The 17,216-nt window shown below is 43.9% G+C and overlaps 1 protein-coding gene and 1 long non-coding RNA gene across 4 annotated transcripts in view; one reads left to right on the top strand and one right to left on the bottom strand.

Moving 5' to 3' along the window:
* FBXW4 (F-box and WD repeat domain containing 4) overlaps window positions 1-11,433 on the bottom strand; it is a 63,464-nt gene extending 52,031 nt beyond the window's left edge. The window contains exons 1-2 of one of the 3 annotated variants that reach the window (XM_049809931.1): window positions 10,917-11,433; window positions 55-150 (exon numbers count right to left, since the gene is read on the bottom strand). In XM_049809931.1, coding sequence (XP_049665888.1) covers window positions 55-150; window positions 10,917-11,182 — 362 coding nt within the window. In that variant the 5' untranslated portion in view covers window positions 11,183-11,433. The remainder of the gene's footprint in view (window positions 1-54; window positions 151-10,916) is intronic. The other 2 variants (XM_049809930.1, XM_049809932.1) reach the window with 2 other exon arrangements.
* LOC126042604 (uncharacterized) lies at window positions 10,940-16,965 on the top strand. Its single transcript, XR_007507232.1, has 4 exons — window positions 10,940-11,050; window positions 14,254-14,384; window positions 15,143-15,316; window positions 16,634-16,965. It is a non-coding gene; the product is annotated as an uncharacterized LOC126042604 (long non-coding RNA).
* Window positions 16,966-17,216: the final 251 nt, after the last annotated feature.

Genomic DNA, 17,216 nt, shown 5'->3' with positions numbered 1-17,216 from the left:
AAGGCCCCACAGCAGCTGACACAGAACAAAACAGAAGAGAAAGGAGCCACTTGCTTGCGTTTCCATTTCAGAACTGTCTCCCTCCGGCAGCGTCCATGCCTCCAGTTCTGAGATACTTTCACCCTTTCCTTCACTGGAATGCCAGCCGCTCTGCAGACAGAGGAAGACAGATGAGATTAGCAACCAGGACTGATGCTATATGGACAACAAATACACTCAAACTGGTCACAGGTATGCTCTCACTCTGGTTCTACAAAAGATGAACTGGCAAACACTGATGGTGCCTAAGCCACACTAGAACAGGCACACCCGCGAGAGTGGACAAGAAAGGAACACTGAGCAGTGTGTGTGCTTATCATCAGAGAAAGCCATCCCTGATGATCACTAATGTACAAGCCTTAAATCTCATCAAGACCTGATTTAGAATACTGAATGCAACATGCATTCAGACAAAACATAATCAAAACAAGATGACATGGCAAGAAACTACCAGAACAACCAGAGAAACAGGACATCACTCTTCCAATAGAGACTAAAGAAAGCCAGTTAAGATAAGGACACCACCATACAAGGACAGATGGAAGAAACACTAGTCAGGAGAATGCTGAAACTAGAAGCCAGAAGAGTGTGTCTTGCCAGAAGACTAGTAAAGAAACTGCTCCAGACCCTCACCTGCCTGACAATCACATAACCAGATACAGTAATTAGAAATCAAGATACATTCAAACTAAAAATAAAATTCATTCATCTGTATAACCACCCAATGCACACATGCCCCAAGACAGACTCTTCTGCAGCACCTCACCAAAGGATAGAGAATTCCACCACATCACTGGAAAATTCTCTACTTTCAGTCGAAGTTACTAAAAGAGAGACTGCTGGGACACAAATCAAAGTTATTGGGATGAGCTGAGACAAGCCAAGATCAACACAGCTCAAGAGGTGACAAAAGGTAGGTACCACAGAGACCTGGGACCAAGGTCTCCTTAGAGTCTACATGAACATACCCAGTTCAAGCAGCTGTTCAACATTTGTTTTGCTTTCATGATCCAGGGTTGATTAAAGAGGGGGCAAAAAGGGAGCTTTAGCTCCTATCTTTCTCATACCATAAACTTAATTATTCAATATCCTTGGTGGAACTGCTTAGGTAGAAAAGATCAGAAAAGTACAAACAAGAAGAAACTGGAAGTTATCCTTTGTAACCAGGGGCTGTGAACCACCTACTAGATTAAAAGAGTTTATCCTCCTTTCATGCATTTCTCAACAGCCAGTGTTCCCGAACGCATAGGACAAAGGAAAGATCCTTAAGAGATGGGGACTGGTGCCGGACCAGAACCAGTTCCCTCCTCCCATCCCTACCGTGCCCCCATCCTACTCCTCAGAAGTGGGATTTTTGGGTACTCTGTCATTTTTAAAACAAAGATTAGGTCCCTGTAAATAAACATCTCCTCTGGTTGTTAATGGGTGTAGGAATCTCTAACCTGGCCCTGGGGCCTGGCCAGATTCTCATTTTCCCAGCCTTCCTTCCATAGCCTCAGGCTCCTTTTTTTTCTGCTCACCCTTCCCTCCCCTTTTCTATGCTTTCCGGCACTTAGTCACCATTATAATTTGACTGCATTCCTAGGCATGTGACCCATTTTAAACAAAAACAGAAACCACACACAGAAAAGCTTTTTGTCCCCTAGAAAGCTTGCAACTGTAAGTTTATGATCAGTAGAGCTACACCAAATAAAACTGAATTTAGGAAGCTATGAGTTCTTTCTTTCTCCTAACCCTTTTAAAAAAAAATAAAATAATAAAACTGTAGAGTTAGCCAAGGCTGCAAGAATAGGAATTCCTTTTTTAAAGAGCGCACTTGCAGGAGCTTGTGGGGCCAGATAGCGTCTGAGATGTGGAATGCACAGCACTGAAAAGTCAGGTCATGTCCAGCAGCCTCCTCATTGCTTATTACTCTCCCAGACAGAGTTCAGGCTCTCCGCCTACATCCAATTCCATTCATTACTCCAAAACACTTCTCCTCCCCACACTCAACCCTCAGTTAAGTTCTCCCCACGTACAGATTTTAAGTCACCAGCTTGCACAGTGATGGAAAACGCACTCATGCCACAACCCCCTCCCAACACATACTGGCCCAACCAGACATCCTGAGCAAAATGCACAAACCCTACTAAGACTAGATGTAATTTCCAAGGCTCTGAAAAAAGGTGAATCCAAGGTCAAAAAAGCAGCCTCCATCTTGCACTGCTGGTCACTTTTCTAGTTGGGGGGCAGGCCTTGATCCTCCTGCTGCTGAAAGGGGAATTTCACAAGAGAGTCACACATTGGCTTGTACCACAGTACCAGTTAACTATTGCAGTTACTCCTGTAATAGATACCTCATTCCTTCATGCAAATCAACAGTTCCTATCTGGAAGGTGTGAGGGTTGGGTGGGGAGGACTATGTGGGGGAGGTCTGGTGGGGTTTTGGGGAGTTTTGTTTGTCTTTTTGTTTGTTTTACTGTACAGATACATTATTCATCCAGCCTGCCTCCTTCATATAGCAATTCTGGATCCAGCTAATTTAAACATGTCTTAGAAGCATCCACCTTTCATTTCCCAAACATATTATTTATTCAAAATAGAGGCAAGAAAGGGGACAGAACATATAGAGGCCATGAGAAAGGGGATGTAGAAATTGGACTGATACATCCTTCCCCTTTGCCAGTACCAGGGCAGCAGAGACCAAACTGCAATGATTTTCAAGTGTTGGTCAGAGACATTTGATGCCCTATACCAGAAGAGAAGTTAAATCAGGCTCAGCAATGGAATCAAGTTTTGAGATATAATTTGATTTGCTTCCTCAACAGTACCCCCAGAGTAACTCTGAGAATACAACAAAAAAAGGTGATGAGCATCACTGCAATGCACGAGAGTTCTCAAATCTCAGAAAGTTAAAGAGGGCATCACCACATAAACTTAATCATTTGATAAAAAAAAAATCCCTTTCTCCCCTACAAAGACCATTTTGCTTCAATCACAATCAACACACTTTCTATATATGCAAACCTTTAAGAATTGTTCCATGATGACCTGAGACAATCAACACACATCACACATCTACACTGAGTGGTTGACTTAACCAACTACCTCCCACTTCAGCAACTGGATTGAACATACAAAGATTCAGGAGACTAACCCTCTTTATGAAGACAAATGCTATGTAAAATGCTGTGGAGGGACCACTATCCACCAGCCAATAAATACCTTGACCTTTCTTAGTATGCAACCCGGCAAAACGCTAAGCCGCATGCTTAAAATTCAGTACATGCTTAAGTGCTCTGTGAAGTCAAGATCTTGGCGTTCACGTTCTCAGAGAAGCCACCCAACAGTGAACTTCAAGACTGCTGAAGGCTGAGTCAATGAGGAAGGACTGCTACTTATACCAGGACCTACACAGCCTTGCATCAGAAAGCAACAGAAATATTGCCCAACATCCTAGAAAGGATGACAAGAAACACAGGAGGAAGGAACCAGTGAACACTGAATGTGAAAACTCAATGAAATTCAAGCAAAATATTCTTAAAGCCCATCAGAGTCCATCATTTCACCACCTCTGCTAGGGCATCACAATTATCAACAGTTCATAAAGTTACATGATCCAGAACATGCAAGGCTATCTTTCTTATTAGGTAATTTATCAAAAAAAAAAAAAACCAAAACAACTCTATCAGGATTCCAAAGCATGTGGTGCAATAAATGACCTGAGCTAATGCGTGTTTCTGATTGCACACACTCCTGATGGAAGCTCCCTTTACAAAGGCTTTGTTACACTAAGAAAGAGAAGCTGAATATTTCTTACAGCCTGAGAGAGTTCCAGGATAAAAGCCATCCCAAGCAACCCATTATAAAGGATTTTTCATTTCCCCCTTCCTACCTCACCCCACCCTACCAAAAAAGTTAAGTATTTTGCTCAAATTATGGATTTCCTCTCTTTCTTGGCAGAGTTACCAAAAGAAACATAATATTCCTTCTGGAGCCCACTTTCCAGCTGCTGAAGTGAGAGACTGGGACTATCCCCCCACAGCACCACTGACCCAGGTGACCTCAGCCACCATGGCAGTTGCTGGCCTGGGCCCCAAAAGAAAGCAACAAAAGAAAGAATCGCTCAGACAGAGACTAAGCACATCTCCCAAAGCTTCACCTCCAACAGTTTTTGCCTTCAACAATCCTCTTCCCAGTCAAAGTTCTTTGCCACCAGAAATGGCATTTCTGCAACAGCTAGAGCTTCTGTGCTTTACTGCATCCCAGGGAGATTTCTACTGGCCATCTACAATTTCAGCACGTGCCAAAACAATGGTGCCTGCAACAACATACACCATGTTACAGAAGATAACACCAACATGTCATACTGTATATTTTCCCAGCTGCATGGGGCATCCTAATCCACCAAAGTCCTTCACATTTTGCTACATTTTAAGTGCTGAAGAGCTCATCTGGAAATGCAAAGTCTGCAGAGACCTGCTGAGACCGAATCTCTTCTGTGGACAAAATCTGCTGTCTGCATAAAAGCTGTCACCAGCCTGCCTCAGGCCTGACTGGAAGGGTCATACAGAGGAACAAATAAGTCACAGTGCCTAAGCCCCACTTTCAACCTTGGCCCTGTGACAGGGATGGCTAACACAAGGACCAACTGCACTTATTTGTGTAATCGGGACACACCTGTTGAGTGGCAGGGTCTCAGTGCAGTTACAAGTCATGGGCCACCAACAGACAGCCGAGAGGGAAAAGCTATTTATGTCAGGAGCTCCTGTTGCTGTCCTCAACAAGTCAGCCGGCTTTCAAAACGTCTCTTCCAGGACAAAAATTCCACCTGAATTCCTTTAGCATATGATGCTTATTTAGCTTACTGCCAGGTTCAGTCTGCCTTCTACACTCCCCCCCTTTCTATTTGACATGCGTTCACATAACTCTGAGATGGAAGAGAGCTCTGCAGACTCTTCTCTCGCCGTTCCTCGTCTCCTCTGGTGTGTCTACGCTCAGTCAGATGTTACCAGGCTGCACAGGTTTACTGCTCTGTCTCACAGCTCTTGTGAACAATTCACCTGCACATAGAAGCCAAAGACTCTAATAAGAACGAACCAGAGTTGCAGGCAAATTTCCATACATGCAATAAAGACACACACCTTCACATAGGCTTCCCAAAAAAACATCATCAAGACTGAGCCAGACCGCTCTCCCATCAGATGCCCTCTCCCTTACAAGTAACTGCAACGGGATCATGGCTAGAAACTCCAGGCAGAGTTTGGACACTCTCAGGAACTTAAATAGGCTTTCTGGAGATGAAATCTGGTCTGCTTGAAAAAATGCATAGCCTTGGGAAGGTCTGAGAAAACCTGCAGCTGCTCAATAGTTGTCATGTATACACTGATTTGAAAGAGACTGCCAGGGTAGTATTTAGGTAGAGTGAAATAACCCATAGCTAGTTCACTTATGTAGGTTACAGGGAGAATAGCAACAAGCACAGCACACATTTTTTAAGCCTGAACTAGATAAAATTCTTCTTCCACATTGAACTCGTGAAGATTTTAAGGGAAGGCTAGGCATTCCTGAAAGAACTCTTACAATTTCACATTCCCAGAACAAGAAGCAGTTTCGATATTGTGGAGCTGTCCTGGCAGATCTGTCCTGCCCAAGACTAACAGTTTAAGACAGAATAAGAACGAATCTAATGGAAGTTTCTAAAAACCACTGACTTTTCCATCACAAAGCAATAGCTGCGTGCCCTCTTTCAGGCTTTTGTCGTTATTGCAATATCCTCCCTAGAGTATTCCCCTCTACATCATCTGCATCAGTTCATTGCCTACTTCATTTCTGACTTAAAGTAATGAAACTTTGGTAAAACAAGTTTTAAAAGATGAAGGAAACTGAAGCAGCTTTACAAGCATTCACACTCCCTCCCCCCTCCAGTACCGAAGACAGAGGTCTCCTACGATTGCTGCAGTTTGCATTTGGATTTGACTTGCATAGATTGGCCATTTCCTGCTCTTGCAGGTGTATATATTTTTCCAAGATCTGGAGAAAACACAGCTTTTCATTAACTCACAGAATGCTTACACAAGCTCTTAAATACTCAAAAGATGATAAGTTCATCCATTAATGAATCTGTTTCTCTGAACTGGAGAATATACCACGATCCTAGCGGGCAAGGCAGAACAGGAGACATGGAGAGAGAAAACATGCAGTGGAACAGTTCTATATTTTGGCAACAGCTATTAATATATTACAAAGAGCACATTGTCAAGCTATTTAGGTCGCAACTTTTAACTTGCCCTCTAAAATTCCTTTGTAACAAAGAGGAAATAAGTTTAGCCCAGCTGCAACTTTATTCCTTTCTTCCATGCTTTAAATAAAGAACCACCTTGCAACAAGCTCTTTGCCTCTCCGATTTCTCCAGTCCAAGGTGGTCCAACAGGCAGGCATTGGATGAAGGCTTAAAGCACCCTCTGCTATTCCTGGCTCTGACACTGACCTGCTGCACAGAGGGCAGCTTGGTTGACATCCCTCTGCCTCCGCTTCCCCTCCCAGCCCTTGTTTACCCTGGCTATTTAGGCAGCAAGCTCGTCAGGGCAGAGACTGCTCTTGCTGGGCCTGTACAACAGCTGGCAAAACAGACACAGGCTACCAGACACAACTGTAATATCGCTATACTCTCCAAAAACCCCAAAGGCTTTGTGCTACTGCTCAGCTACAGTTTAACTGCAGAAACGGTCCTTAAGCCTTAACTTTTCTGTGATATGCTGCCATACACTTTTGGAACAAAAATGCTCCATTCACCTTACATCATGAAGATAAGGCTTGACTCTTGCTTCAGCTGCTCCTATGACTGAGTGAAACAAAAATCTTCAGCATGGGGACTACGTTTTTACAATCCCCACGACAAGGTCTTGTTGCAGTACATGTCTATACATAAAATTAAAATGACTATAAAGTAGTCTAACATAGAAAGACCTATACGACAGCTGCCAAGAACCACACCCATCTAAAAGCACTCTATACTTCCATAATACTGACACATTATTCTATTAAGCATTTGCTTACTGCTGACTCAAGAAAGAAAATTTTTTCACACTAAGAATGTGCTTAAAGAACCCCTCCAAGTCAGGCCCTGCTGTCCCCAATATACAGTAATTCACACTGATGCAAACCTACTAATTTATTTCCCCCTCACCAAGGACCAAAGTGTACAGAAACATTGCTCAAAGCAAACGTCTTTCTTCTTCTGCAAGTGTACAATTGAATCAATACCTTAAATACTTAACTTCACTTGCATCCGCAGCTTCTGATTAGCCAAATCTACCACAGAGGGCAAATATGTGATTGTCAATGTTGTGAATATGCCTTTCAGCATAACAGCTAGTGTCTGGGATTAAGTTCACACCTTCTTTTGAAAACATTAGCAAATCAATTTAACATATTTAAGCCTAAGTACGCATCCTGAGATAACCACAGCTGGCAATTTTTAAAGGTAGACAGTCAGGATGAGAAGTAAATAATTTTAAAATTTAAATCAAATCATTTCAGGTATACTACAATTTCTCTTTTCCATGCTGCTAACAGCTAGGGTTTTGCAACCAGTTTCTTATAAATTTTCTCTCTTCCCTCTTTCAGAATAAAGAAGTTTTATAAGCAAGCTGACTGCACAAACAGTTGTTTCACATACAGGCTAAAGCCTGTTCCCTCTGATCTTTTTGTTACAATTATCTGAAGATATACGGAACAGAAAAAACATTTTTTTTAAATGGTGTCATTTTCTAGTTAATCACCCTTTCAAAAAATGGGGGGGGGGTGTGGGGGGGTATGTTTCACAGCTATCTTACACTCTAGGCTCAAATTTATCTCTATTTACAAAGCATTAACAGATGGCTTATCAAAAGCCATTTAACAGCAGAAACGATCAAAATATTCTGAGATGTTTTTTTGGTTTAAACAGTAAATACTCCCTAGACTAGTTTTTAACTTATGCCAGCCTCCCAGGGACGATCAGTTTAAGATCTAATGTTAGAACCATGCACATTATTTCATTAAGTACATTTACCATAAACAGTTCCAGCCTTTGCTTTCTCAATTGTGGACAGCATTGCACAAAAACCTCTTAAAAGCAAAAACCAGTGTTCAACTCATGCAACATTATACAGAATGTGCAACAGAAGCTTCAGCTCTTGAGCAAGTCAAAGCCAAGCTTACAAACTCAAGATTTACTCTATAACACTAAGAAAGCACATTTATCAAGAAGGTCCAGCTATCCATCATCTTCATCACCATCTTACTTACCCAGTGATATTTAAGCTTAAATACCTACTCAGCTCAAATTTAACTTTCAATGAGCTACCTACCACATTCCTACTTAGAATTACTATCAGGAAGATAGACTCTGTGCCCAGAAGCTTACCTCAATCCCTTCTCCAACTTGTATCAGTTAGTCAAATAAAATTAATCTCTCTCTGCAAATCCTACTCCCTCAATTGCAAGAGCAGCAATCTTAGAGATTGCTCTTGATCTTGGAGACATGCATGAGATACAAGTGGTATGGAAGACACACGGCTATTTAAAAGCCGACACAGAGACTATTAAACTCTTCTTCAGCTAAGTACAACTTTTACAGCTATACCACAACTCAACACATGCACTCACACTGGTTCTTCTGGAGATGTACAGATACCCTAACCCACCAGTACTGCGATACGCCTTTGTCTTTTTTCTGTTGCCAGAACCGTCTACCCTACTGCAGCAAAACTCCTGCAACTGCCCCCAGACGCTGGATCTCCACACATGGAAAATAAGTGCTTGGCTTTCAGGTATTCTCCATAAGATCTGGCATGCTATTTCAAAGAACTGAAGATTGTTTGAGCCTTCCATGAAGTTAAAAGTAATTAAAGGATTCATTCTCCAGATATATCTCAAGGTTCCTGCATAACCAGCTTGTAATGTCACTTGGTGCGTTACCCATGATTGAACTCCCTAGGACTAGGGCAGTGCTGACCAATGCTAAAAGCAGCACTCAGTACTAGAGTTGTTTAAAGAAAACTTGAAAATAGGACTCAGCACAAAAGCACATCCTAGAATTACTAAAAAAAAAAAACTGTTCATAGCAAATCCAACAGCATTGAAATCCCTGGGAGCTCATGATACTCAAGCAGCCTTCCCTTCACTTAAACCCTCTGACCTAGCAAACTTCTTCTGTAGCTGTTTATAGACCTGCATTCCTCTGCAGGGGGAAGTGGTGGTCCTTACGTGTGCTGCACCTGCTCTGCTGTACACCTGATCCCTCCTGCAACTGAAGGAGCGTAGTATCACCTTATTCTTAATGAAAAATACAGAACTTCATTTCCTCAGGAGACAAAATCATATATCACAGAGACAGAGTCCTACACACAGCCATTCTGCAGTGTTTATTCCTGCTGACTTCCAAGGGAACTGTGCTTAACTTTCAAGCTGTGAAGACTGAATGGGTTGAAGTGCTGGCCTGAAAACCCAACACAAGGAGTTTCAGTACCACTGAAGTTCTGCTCCTGCCAGCAGAAGCCATAATTGTTTCTCTAAAGTCTGTGCTGTTGACAAGATAGCAATACAAGACAGCAAAACAGGCCTCAAAACCTGACATCCCTTCTTTTGATTCATGTCAACACAGTGTAAACAGAAACAATACTGAATCACTGGATGACAAATTAGATCCTGACCTGGCAGCTAAAGGGAAACCACAGGAAGGGATTCATAGATCCTAAGAACACAAACTTCCTCTTGGGATCCTTAAAGTAGCAAGGAAAGACCACATTGCGTGGCTGCCTCTGAAAGGCATTTTGTACGCTAGCAAATTCAAGAGAGGAAAGGCAATCTTTGGTCCTTACCAACCACTGCCAAGGCCCAAAAGCACTTCATCTAGAAAGATGCTGGTGTCACACACAGTCAAGCCAAGAGGGCTCACACCTATTCCTAACCTATGATGTGCTGTTGAATGAGGGGAAAGAAAAAAATAATTAAAAAAAAAAATCCAACCCCTATCCACAAAACTTTAAAACCCAGAAGCCATGAAGAGTCCAAGAGTCACTTTCTCTGTGACAGCCACCACCAGCTACAGCAGGAAGGTGCTCCATGAGCAGAATCTAAGAAACATATTCCTGGGGCCCCCTGCCACGAAGGCTCTTGTGCCTAGTAACATATGTAAGTCCACTTTCCAGCCTTCACCCAAGACACCAGCCCAGGCCTTGCTCCCCTGTGGCTTCTTCTCTGAGGCATCTTCAAGACCATGGCAGAGGCCACTGCCCAGAAGCGGGGAGGGAGCACGGGCGCATAGGATCACCCCAGCTGCACACGGCAGCTCCGTCTCCCCATGCTCCCTCCTCCCCTAGCTTGAAGCCCCCGACCCTACGTGTTTTGTTAGGGGCAGTTTGGGGGACCGAGATGATCTGGAGAGGGCCTGGGGCCCCAAGGCTTGAGGGCTGCTCCCGCCGCGCCTGGCGCTGAGGGGCCCCGGTAAGCCCCCGTCAGGCCCGCCCGCTTCCTGGCACGAACGCGAAGCGCCTCCCCACAAACCCCCAACCCTCCTGGGCCAGGCCGGGGTCAGGCCCCACCACCCCGGGGCCGCCACACGCGGTCCCTCCCCTCCCAGGGACGGCCCCACTGCGGGCCCGGCGCTACGGCCCTTCCCCTGCCCTCGCCACCCCTCTCGGCGCAGACTAAAGACGGCGCAGCCGCGCTTCGAGAATAGCCCCCCCCTCCCTTCCCTCCGCCCCCTCACGGCGGCGGGAAGCCCCCCCTTAGCGACTACGCCAGGAGCGCAGAACGCCCCTTGGCAACCAGCTAGGCCGCAGCATCCACGGCCTTTCCCAGCCGCCGCCGCCGCCTCCCCCCCGCCCTTCCGCCGGGAAGGCCGCGCTTACAGGTCGGTGCCGAGCTGGGTGAAGCCGGAGTTGAGACAGCCGCGGGCTATGCGCCTCCAGAGGAGATCGCGGCTACTGAGGAAGCGCAGGCGGCGGCAGACCTGGCCCAGGCGGCCCAAGGCCTGCGCGTCCAGGTAGGAGCAGATGAGGAGCAGCAGCTCCTCGGGTAAGGCCCAGAGCGGGGAGGGGGGGGAGGAGGAAGGGGGGGAGGCGGCCCGGGATCCCCCCTCCGCCTGGGGGGATCGGGGGCTGCCCTTCCTCCCCATGGAGCAGCAGCTCCTGCCCCTCCTCCCCGGGAGCCGGAGCTGCTGCTGCCCGGGGGAGGCCAAGCCATGGACGGGGGCAGCCGCTCCCCAGTCACATGGGGCAGGAGCCGCTGCCTGTCACTGCCCCCCTCCGGGGGAGGAGGCGGCTACCGAGGCGGGAGGGGGCACGGGGCCGCCGAGCCCACCCTCGTTAGCGAATTAATTCATTAACGAGAGCCGCTGGGACTCCCCCTGCGCAACTGCCCCCCCACACACACACTCTCACTCTCACACTCCGGCACGGGTCCGTATTCTTCCGAGCTGGGAGTAGTAACGTCACCTAATCCACGTAGTCATTAATGACGTGAATAGTTAATGAGGGGGACGGTGATCCCAGGTAACCAGAGCATCTGCTCCACTACCTGGAGCAGACCCAACTAGGCACCGCGCCCCTGCGAAGGAAGGTGAACAGCAAGGCGATTAATGCTCATTAATTATCCTCGAGTGGGGTCAGAAGCACCTGTCACCCACGAAGTGACAGCAGGGGTCATCCGGTGCTGCGCAGCACTTATCAACGCTCCCAAATTCCTGGGCCACGTAAAAGAAAGGGTCTCCCCCGTGTAAGAGCAGGCCCTGCTACAGTGGATTTAAGGCTGGCTTTTCACAGGGACCTTTCATGGCAGTCCATTGCCCCTTCCAGGGCTCCACGGAGCGGGGGCTGAAAAGCGCTCACACTTCACACACGTGTGTACATATATACAAGCACACCGCCACAAAAGAACAGTTCATAATAACTGAGTCATTGTTGCCATCCACAGGAGCCTGGAGTACTGACAACGCAGAAGGATTCTGGTCCAAAATGGCAAAGTAGCCCTCCACAGACAGGGGAGAAGGAAAATATGAGTCTAGTGTTGTGTTATTCTTTCGTATAGTACTTTCCACTCAACAAAAGCCTGAAATGCTTGGGGAAATTTCTCCCTCAAAATTAAAAAATAAATAAATTTTAAGAAGTTCATCATCTGCCTAGAATGCTTTGAACAGGTATCACTTACCCACCACAGTCTACATCTCCTTTTGCACAGTGGAGTAGGAAAATAAATTTCAGCTTATAATGAGGTTACCATAGCATACAGGCCTTTAGACAGTACTTGCCTCCTGTTCCAGAAGGTCATCTTGTCTGTGTAATCTCAAGCACTCAAATATTCATACGACTAAATCACCAACTCTGGAAGCCTCGTATCTGAGAGGTTCAAAACTGCTGGCTGAAGAACTGTCTGCTCCCTTTACACCAAGTTTCAATACACCCTGGAAGTCAGGGAAGTTCCAGAAGGCAGCAAATATTTTATCAGCATTTATAATGAGTGAATCAGGTGGCCCAAGTAATTACCAATTTCTCAACCTAAGTTTGAGCTCAGGCGAAATAACGGCGCATCTGGTACAGGACTTAAGTAGTCAGCTGAAAGGGAGGTAATATAACAAATTTTGCTTAACATGAAATTGTGGAAACTTGGTGTGAATGCAGTTTTAATATCTTTTTGATGACATTAAACTTAGCTCTTTTGTAATAGGCTTCAGCAATGTCTGAAACATTAAATTTGTTAAAGGCTGAATGACCTCTCTGTCTTAAATTGTTATTGTAAAGACACGTTTATTATTAAATTGGTCTTTCTCTAGTAGGATCCTGCAGAGACAGCTTATGGACCCTACACTATTTAATATTTTTACTACCAACCTGAAAAAAATCTGAAATCATTATTAGCAAAGCTTTGTAGAAGGCACAAAGCATGGGGCAAGAGGCAAAGGATGCTTATGGCTGCATAACCCTGTGTTAATCAAATTGTATGTATTTCAATCAAACCAAATGTAAAGTCTCACATCTAGGAACAAAGAATGTAGGTCACACTGAAAGGATGTAACTCTATCCTGCAAAGCTGCAATTCCTTAAAGACTTCATTAAGATGAATAATCAGCTGAACGTGAGCTCCTTCTGCAGTGCTGTGACCAAAGGGCTAGTGCTGTCCTGGGAAACAAACAAGAGCCGGGAGGTTCTTTTACCTCTGGTTTTGACTCTGTTGTGACTGCTTTGGAAATAATTTGTCCAGTCAATGTTTCAAGAAGGATGTTGAAAAACTAGAGGGGTTTCAAAGAAGAGTAGTAAGAATGATTACAGGACTGTCAAACATGTTTTATAGAGAGACCCAAAATGCTCAGTCTATTTAGCTTTCTAAAGAGAAGGTTAAGGTGTGAGGTGATCATACCTTATGAGCACTGAAACAGGAAGAAGAATCTGGTAGTACCAGGATCTTCTATTTAGCAGACAAAGAGATAAGATCTCTTGACAGAAGGTGATGGGAAACAAATTCATAAACAAAGCATGCTTTTGTAGTGAAGAAAATGAACTGTTGAAACAGCTTATCAAGATTTATGGTAGATCCACCATTACTGGATTTTTTAAAAAACAATACCAGTTGTGGGTTTTTTTCCTTTAGAGAGAAAGCATGGCTAGACCACAACTACTAAGACTTAAACCAGGAATTGACCTGAGTCCTAATGCAAGATATCAGACTGAGACAGTCAAATGGGTCCCGTCTGGTCTTAGGCTCTGTTACTCTACAGAGGCAACATCTGCATAGCACATGTCTCCCTGCACTGTGTGACACCCATGTTCCAGTGTACAGTAGTCTTCAGTCTGTGGCCATGCCACTTTACAAAAGAAACTACTTGGTGCCATCCAGAAGGAGCCTGGGAGCAAAGTAACACGTGCAGTGTGACCCTCTGGGATAGCAGGACCAAGGTATGGACAAGTGCATCTGTAGAACAGGGTCTTAGTGCTCTCCGATTTGTGACCCAAGGTATAAACAACTATGAAGTATTTGACTAAGATGAAACGTGCTTGCATGCAGTAATCATAGAGAGGGTCAAACATGCTCCAGACAGGGGATACGGAGTAATATGAAGAAAAAATTATATGTTGCTCTTAAATGTAGCATTGTTTTCTAGTATGGGTAATTGCCTTACAACATACTACCAATAGTTAATTCTTTGCCCAAAACATAGATATCATCCATTATTTTCTTTGGATTTTTTTAAAGAGAAATGGACCTGCAACTGCATACACCTGTTCTCAGGCTTGGTTTCAGCTACTGTGACTGCTGTGGAGCTGTCAAAGCTGTGCATCACAGGCTAAGAACCCAGTGGCACTAGTCTTCCCAGCGATGCCAGAGTAAGTGCATGTGTAGGTGTCTGTAGGAGCAATAACCAAGGAAGATTCTGAATCATTACTAAAACTGTATGTGTAGCATGATTGTTTCCTACTCTAATAAAGGACTCAATGCATGTGCTCAGTGCAGTATAATCAAGTCAGTTATGTATCCTTCCCAAATCTTACGAAGTTCCCAATCCTTTCATGGCCCATGACCACTCTGAACCTCTAGAAAATGGGTTAGGGTTCTGTGCTGAAGTAGAAGACCATTCCAGCATCATGGCTTGCAGGGTTTGTAAGCTAAAAATTGGGGGGCTTATATCTGTAAGGTTCATGCTTTAACAGTGTAAGTCAATGAAATCCAGCTTGGAAGAAACACCATTTCAATACTTGCCTGTCATTTTTTTTTTTTCTGTCTTCAAGGGGTTTTATTATTTGCAGTGCCCTCAAATACACCTTTACAGCTAAAGACACAATCATGTGGACAGCTCTTTGTTTTGTTTTCCTTCCAACCAATGCTTTTGTGTATTTCTGAAATTTAAGACACCTTCTCTGCTACTACAGTACTTATCTGTAACACCATCGCTTTGAGGGATTAAAGCAGGTTACTTGTTACACACTTAGATCAAGAGTTATCTGAGTAGAAAGTCTATCCTGTTAGGGTTGGCGGAATCTGGTTTTGATCTTGAGTTGTTTTGATTTTCTCTGAGAGCAAGTAACATGTTATTTTAACTTCTGAATAAGGTGTGCTACCTGACTGTGTCTCTTCTGTTTGGCAGAAAGGATTAGAAACCTCCACGGAACTTGCACTCTATTGAAGCAGAGTGCTCACCATTGAGAACCAAGGAGCTGAATTGTTTTCAGATTATATGTGTGTGTGTGTCTTTCCCACATCAAAGACTTTGATGGAAGCTGTTCACGCTATTGTCAGGAATGCAGGGATTGGCACAAAGGTGATTAGCAAAATTGCTTTTCTGCAGGAGAAGCACAAAAATTATCAAAGGATTAAAGAGGATAAAATTAAAAGGTTATGCTGAATTTGGGGGTGAATTTTCTCCTTTTTATCCCAAATTATACATACTGATTTGGTTTTACCTATAAAAGGTCTGCCAGAAGAAATCAGGATTAGAAGCTATTTGGTATGGGTTCTGTTAAAGGGCGAGGAAAAAACTTCCCTTAAAATAATCCCAACAGACCCTATTCTGTGTGCCTCCAAACCACATCCACAAGGAGCTTTTAATGAGTACTAAGGGCACCCAGCCAGCAGCCATCCCTACAAAGTTCTAGCAGCCACAGGTTTGAGACCTTTAGTCATAATTATGCTGAAAATTATGAAAACAAACAATTCCATAAATTGGTTTGTCATCAGTGACACTGTTTGTTTACTTTTCTCACTACACACATGACAAAGATACTAAACTGAAGGGATCACTTTCATTATCCACTTGCTGGGTACATGCAATGCTTTTGTATTTTGATCAGCAGCTGAGCTGCTTGAATGGTTTGGAAAAAAAAGCAATAAAATGGATTCTCAAATATTTTAGTGTATCAAAATGAACAGCCGAGCCTTCCAGAAGCTGTCTTGCTTGGCAAAACTGCAGTGCAATAAAAAAAATGTATCACAGCCCATAGCTGGCAGAATTGTCTCATCTTGCTGGTTCAAACTCTGTTTATTGTTCATTTTATTTTGAACAATTCTCTGTTATTTGCTAAGTAAGTACCAGCCATATACCTATTTCTTGTCATTGCATTTTGAGTTTTGTTTGTTTTACTAATCTGTTATTATCTGGAAGTCACCTAGAATATTTTATTTGTTTTTAACCTCATTTATCAAAGTATTATCTAAAGCATCTGTTCAGAAAATGTTCATTTTAACTGTTTTCCCAACAATGACCTTCTTCCTCCCCCCTAGGCCACATCAAGTTGTCACTTACCAGACAGCTGTGGAATTTGGAATCATTCCTTTTAAACGCTTTACAATTCCAAATGGTAGATTTCTAATGGCACAATATGATTGCCACAAAGATCTTTAAATTTCCCAATCCTCCAGGCTTCAAAGGCTGGACCCTCCTTGATCTCCTGAAGGAATGCTTTTGAATTTTGTTCTTTTATAGGGGCTACCTATGAAGATATTTTAGGGGCTTTTTCCTTTCATACTCAGAGCCTGAGGAACTAAACATTCAAATACGCAGTGGCTTCTTTGAGAGTAAGATCAGGACTTACAAACTTGTTTCTAGAGATTTTCAGCTCAGTTTTCATTAATTCCACAGGTTGTTCCAAAACTTCTTGGAGTGTTTATAAAGCAATGTAAGAGTATCCTCGGTGTAGCAGTGAGTATGATACTGTTTTATCCTGCATCTGCTTTCCACCTACATGGCTACTTCATACTGTTCCTCACCTGCCATGAGCAACTCTGGCTGTGTCCTGACTCATCATGTGCTGGTGGGTATAGAGGGGTGCCTTGCTCTTGGAGGTTGCTTCACTGTCATATCACTTACAAGGTAATAAGTTGCTTGAGGAAAGTGAGCAAACCTAATCCTACAAGCAGTTTTGGGTCTCCCTTAACCAGGCAACCAAGACACAGCCTAATTACCTGCAACAATTACAAATTTGCAGAATTACTAGAGTTCTAGGCTTCCTTCTCTCTTCCCCTACAGCCAGAGGCAACATTTCACTAGTAGTCCTGTCTTGCACAGTAGGGTTTCTCAATCAGGAGGCTGCCATTTTTTATTTCTCACTGGTTAATTCTATCTCCTCACTGAAACACAGAATTCATCAATCTGAAGTTAAGAGATTTATAGTGCAGTAACAGGAATCCAGTTGGTGCTAAAAATGACCTTTATTCCTATTCAG

This window comes from Accipiter gentilis, chromosome 9 (genome assembly GCF_929443795.1).
Source record: "Accipiter gentilis chromosome 9, bAccGen1.1, whole genome shotgun sequence".
NCBI classification, from domain to species: domain Eukaryota; kingdom Metazoa; phylum Chordata; class Aves; order Accipitriformes; family Accipitridae; genus Astur; species Astur gentilis.
This window is presented reverse-complemented; position numbering and strand designations above follow the sequence as displayed.